Below are 6,000 nucleotides of genomic sequence, written 5' to 3'. Positions count from 1 at the left end.
GAGTGCAATTCCAAGTTCTAAGTGTGGATTCAATAAGGAATTAATAAGTTAGGGAATTTACTTGGTAAATTCGGTTCGACTTATTGGAAGCTCGGTTATATAGGCCCATGGTCCCCATACTAGTTGAGACCATACTGCTTGTAAGACTCAGTTAATTGATTTTAATTAATCAATTATAATTCTAAAGTTAGACTATGTCTAGTTTATGAATTTTCACTAAGCAAGGGCAAAATTGTAAAGAAAAGAGATTCTGGGTTTTATTTGTTAATTAAGAGACTTTATATGTCTAATTAATAAATATACTAAATGAAAATATTATTTAATAATTAATTTTTTGTTATTAAATAATTAGAATTGGCATTTAAATGGTTGAATTGGAAAATTGGCATTTTTGAGAAAATGGAATTGAGAAATGACAAAATGGCAAAATTGCAAAGTGAGGCCCATTATCCACTAATATGACCGGCCACTTTGTATAAGGTTTACCATTTTATATTTTTCATTATTTTAATGCCATACAATTCTAACCTAAACCTATATGGCATTCTGTAAATAGAAAGTGATGGCTTCAGGAAACTAAGCAATGCATCTTATTCTTTTTCAGAGAAAAACCTGAGCCATAGCCGCCACCCTCTTCTTCTATTTTCTTCTCTTCAATTTCGAAATACCCTAGTGATAGAGTAGTACCCACACACATCAAGTGGAATCTCAATCATAGTGTGGAAGATTGTAAAGAATCCAATCAACAAGAAGGAGAATCAGCATCAAAGAAGGAGAGAAAGAGATCTAGGTTCAGATCTTGATTATGTTCTGCTACAGAAAGGAATCAAGGGCTAGAGATCTGAACGGAAGGAGTCATTATATTCCGCTGCACCCAATGTAAGGTTTTCTTGAACCCTTATATGTTTATTTCATTGTTTTAGAATTCAGATTAGGATGTTAATGAAACATACATGGTAGTAAATCTAGATCCTGGTAAAATATTTCCAACATCATCATGGTGGAAACAATCTTTAATTAGTTTCTATTCCAGTCTCCATTCTCATCCTTTAGTGTATCCACCGTGGTTCCTTTAGGGACCTTTGCCGGAGTACGCAATGTAAAGGTTAAGGGACGGGGAAGCCATTTGTCTTCATTAATACGAATGTCTTTTCCTGAGAGAACCCTCCATCTTGTTCCTTTTTCTATGATTTTCCTACCCCATAATATGCTTCTCCAAACAAATGATCCGACTCCTCCTATTTTAGCCTCCAAGAAGCTAGAGTTGGTGAAGTAGCAAGCCTTTAACACCCGAGCCAGCATAGAATGGGGATTATGTAAAATTTTCCAACCTTGCTTAGCCAATAAGGATTGGTTAAATTTTTCCAAGTTTTTGAATCCCATGCCTCCTTTCTCCTTAGGCTTGCATAATTTGTGCCATTTCCCCCAATGGATTTTGTGTTTTGAGTCCGAGGAGCCCCACCAAAACCTGGCCATCATTGCGTGAATATCCTTTATTAATTCCTTAGGAAGACGGAAGCAGCTCATGATATAAGTAGGGATTGCTTGGATTATTGCTTTGAGAAGTATTTCCCTTCCCGCTTGAGAGAATAGACTGGCTTTCCATCCTTGTAGTTTGTCTCTAATCTTAGAACGAATGTCTTCAAATACTTCCTTTTTTTTCTTCCAATTGTTGTCGGCATCCCCGAGTACTTTGTGTGACATTCCACAAGTTTGACTCCAATCTCAGCCGCAAGATGCTCACCATCTTCCTTTTTAATCTTGCTGCCCACACATAATTCTGACTTAGTGAAATTAATTTTCTGACCCGAGAGCATGGAATATTCATCAAGGATAGCTTTCAAATTTCTACTCCCCGAAGACGTTGCATTTAGAAATATGAAACTATCATCTGCGAAGAAGAGATGGGATAATTTTATACCCTCTTTTCCAAACTTGAGCCCGTGAATCCTATCAGCCCTCTCCGCTTCTTGGATAAGGCAAGAAAGGCCTTCCGAACAAAGAAGGAAAATGTAAGGCGAGAGTGGGTCTCCTTGACGAATCCCGCAGTTAGGCTGAATTTGGCCGCAGACTTCACCATTAATAAGGACTGAGAAGGAGACCGAAGTGATGCAATTCATAACTTTGTTCACCCAATGTTGGTCATAACCCAAACAAATCATCATTGCTTCAAGGAACCACCAACCCACTCTATCATACGCTTTTGACATATCCAGTTTGAGGGCCATCTTTTTTCCAGTCCCAAATCTACCTTTTTTCATGCACTGGAGACTTTCAAAACCCAAGATAGCATTATCCTGAATTAGATGACCCCGGATAAATGCACTTTGGTTTTCAGATATGACTTCTTTTAGACTGTCCTTCATTCGATTGGCAAGGCACTTCGCAATTATTTTATAACTGACATTGCAAAGGGTTATTGGTCAAAAATCAGCAACTTGTTTTGGGCTCTTTACTTTCAGAATTAGGTAGAGAAGGGTTTTGTTGATGTGCCTGCAGTCGATGTGATTATTAAGAACATTCAAACACATCCTAGTGATATCCTTCCCACCACTTCCCAATGGTTTTCATAAAAAAGTCTAGGCATTCCGTCAATTCCAGGAGCCTTCATGGCATTAATTTGGGACAAAGCACATTGTATATCCGACTCTGTAAATTTAGAAATTAGGAAATCATTTTGACTTCTACTCACTTTAAGGGGAACAAATCGTTCAAGATAGGCAATCATATCTCCCTCATAGTCCTTTGCTGAGAAGAGCTCTTAGAAGTGGTCACAAACGGTCATCTCTATCTCTTCTTTTGTACTTTTCCAATTAAGATCTTTATCAAATATCCCTCAGATTCTATTCTTTTTTCGCCTCGAGGAAGCTTTTTGGTGGAAGTATTTAGTGTTTCTATCTCCATGGGCCAACCATATTGCTCTGCTGCGTTGTTTCCAAAAGATTTCCTCCTTAGCAAGATGCCCGTTAAGATCTCTTTCTTTCTCTTTGAGGCAAGAAAAGCCATGAGGTGTTTGGTCTCGAGATAACTTTTCTATATCTTTTTTCAACTCTTTTATTTTGGCTTGATTGTCCCTTCTCTGCTTATGATTCCATTGTTCCAGTAAGTTGCCACATAGATGAATCCTCTCCCCAAACTCTGTAGCCGACCCACTAGTAGTACCTCTTGGGTTTTATGCCCTAAATAAAACTCATTTCAATATAATCAGATTTACTTATTAATATAGATCAGAAATAACATTTAATGTTGCATGGTTCACATGATTTATTTCATGATTATATGTACATAATGTATAAATTCATCTGAAACCCTTTTCACATACTTGATCCTGTTTATTGTGTTGTCAACACATTGGAAAGTAAACATGACTATGTGAATAAAGTTTCCTAGATTTATCAGACACAAGGTTTTACTGATATGATAATCTACAACAAGAGTTTACTTGTATTTGGAGAAATACTATGTTCTTTCCAGAACATTGGTTAAAGTAAAGCTCAGGTTGGATGCATGGAGTATGCATCGGAAGGGACCGATATTGAACTTTGACTTAGATTTATTAAACTTACCGTAATATCTATTCAAGTCAATATCGCCTAGTTGATCCTAGATCAAATGATCTTAATCCTGATATGATTAGGCTCAATCTCGAGAGGCTATTCGTGTTCTTTGATTTGTTAGTTAAGCCTACTTTTAGGTTAGGGTGATACGTACATTTTGGGAACACGGTAGTGCAATTGAGTGGGAGCGCTATCATAAACATGGAATCCATAGCTTCTATCTGGCGAATAGTAAGCAAAGGATGATCTCCTTCGAGCTTGACCAAACGAAAATAAATGGTGGAGTACTCATTTCACATAAGCTGAAATATCATTTATACGGGGTCAAGTGTTTTAAGGAATAAATACATTGTAGGGTGTAACGGTAATTTAATCCCTTTACAGTGTAGATCATTCATATAGAGGATCATTGATCAAATTAGGATTATAACAATGGATAACTAATGATGTGTCTATATGGTGGAACATATAGAGCATTCTATATACTGAGAGTGCAATTCTAAGCTATATGCGTGGATTCAACGAAGAATTAATAAGTCAGTGAATTTTAGTGCTAAATTCTTGATCTACTTATTGGAAGCTCGGTTATATAGACCCATGGTCCCCCGACTAGTTGAGATAATATTGCTTGTAAGACTCATGTAATTGGTTTTGATTAATCAATTATAATTCTCAAATTAGACTATGTCTATTTGTGAATTCTTCACTAAGTAAGGGCGAAATTGTAAAGAAAGAGTTTTAGGGACATATTTGTTAATTATGATACTTTATATGGTTCAATTAATGAATATGATAAATGATAATATTATTTAATAATTATTTATAGTTATTAAATAGTTAGAATTGGCATTTAAATGGTTGAATTAGGAAATTGGCATTTTTGAGAAAATCAGATACAAAAGGTGGTAAAATTGCAAAATTGCAAAACCCAAGGCCCAATCCACTTATGTATGGCCGGCCACCTATATGTATATTTTAAGTTGATTTTTTCATTATTTTAATGCCATATAATTCAAATCTAACCCTAGTGGAATGCTATAAATAGATAGTGAAGGCTTCAGGAAATTTACACTTTTCTTCAGACTTTCTGATTCAGAAAAACTGAGCCTTCTCTCTCCCTATCTTTAGCTGACCACTCTCTCTCTTCTTCTTCAATATTTCAAAATCCTTAGTGATTAGAGTAGTGCCCACACACATCAAGTGATACCTCAATCATAGTGAGGAAGATCGTGAAGAAAGATCATCAGCAAAGGAGATTCAGCATCAAAGATTCAGAGAAAGAGATCCAGGTTCAGATATTGATAATGCTCTGCTACAGAAAGGAATCAAGGGCTAGATATCTGAACGGAAGGAGTCATTATATTCCGCTGCACCCAATGTAAGGTTTCTTAAACTTTATATGTGTTTAATTTATCGTTTTAGAAAGTTCATATTTAGGATGTTAATAAACATACTTGTGAGTAGATCTAAGATCCTGGTAAAATAATTTCCAATAGTACCTTGTTGCCAATTTTCTTTGATAATTTGGTGACATTCATCCTTATCCGCCCAAGCCTTTTCGTAGTGGAACCTAGATCCCCATCTTTGTTTACTCTCCTCCTCATTCGACATGGAATTAAAGGTGACAATAGCGGACAATGATCAGAACACCATCTACTTAAATGTTTCACTTTGGCTACTGCATATATCTTCCACCAATTGTTATTTACCATCACCCGGTCAAGACGTTTGAAAACCATATTCGCTGTCCTTCCATTGCACCAGGTCAATTTGCTGCCTTCCAATTCTAGTTCTCGAAGAGCACACTTGTCTATGGTGGTATTAAATTTCTTCATTAGGTACCCCGGTTTCCCTCCTCCTCCAAGTTTCTCATGATTGCCTCTAATTTCGTTGAAGTCACCACCACAAAGCCACGACCCAATGTAGTTTCTAGCAAGTCTTTTCATAAGTGTCCAAGAGTGTCTCCTTTGAGAAGGATTAGGATCCCCATAGAATCCTGTAAAACACCAATTAAGATCATCCTCCATATTGATCCAAGCATCAATATGGTAGTCATTGAATGACATTAATTGAACCGAAAAAGGAGCCTTCCAAAGGAGGGCCAACCCCCCACTTTTTCCTTTGGCATCCACACAAAAGCACCCCTCAAATCACAACCGAATACGGATCGACTCCATGTAATGGCATTTCGATCGAGTTTCGGAAAGGAAAACAGTACCAGGATTAAAGTCTTTCACATGAGTGGCTAGAGTAGTCACTGTCCAAGGGTTGCCAAGACCTTGGACATTCCAAATAAGGGAATTCATTGTTCTCGGCGACCCTGCCCCACAGAGTTTGCTACTTCATTAGTCTGCACAGAGGTTGAATCATTTGGCATAGAAACTTCCCCTGTTAGAGCATCAAATCTGGTTCCCCATCCTTTAGTCTCAGTTGCTTGAATCTT

The 6,000-nt window shown here is 37.0% G+C and overlaps 1 protein-coding gene across 1 annotated transcript; it reads right to left on the bottom strand.

Annotated features, from left to right (window-relative positions):
- Positions 1–1,017: 1,017 nt before the first annotated feature.
- LOC115695081 (uncharacterized mitochondrial protein AtMg00310-like) lies at positions 1,018–1,476 on the bottom strand. The gene has a single exon (XM_030622176.1). The coding sequence runs from the start codon at positions 1,474–1,476 to the stop codon at positions 1,018–1,020; it is 459 nt and encodes a 152-aa protein (XP_030478036.1).
- Positions 1,477–6,000: the final 4,524 nt, after the last annotated feature.

This window comes from Cannabis sativa, chromosome 6 (assembly GCF_029168945.1).
Source record: "Cannabis sativa cultivar Pink pepper isolate KNU-18-1 chromosome 6, ASM2916894v1, whole genome shotgun sequence".
Classification (NCBI taxonomy): domain Eukaryota; kingdom Viridiplantae; phylum Streptophyta; class Magnoliopsida; order Rosales; family Cannabaceae; genus Cannabis; species Cannabis sativa.
This window is presented reverse-complemented; position numbering and strand designations above follow the sequence as displayed.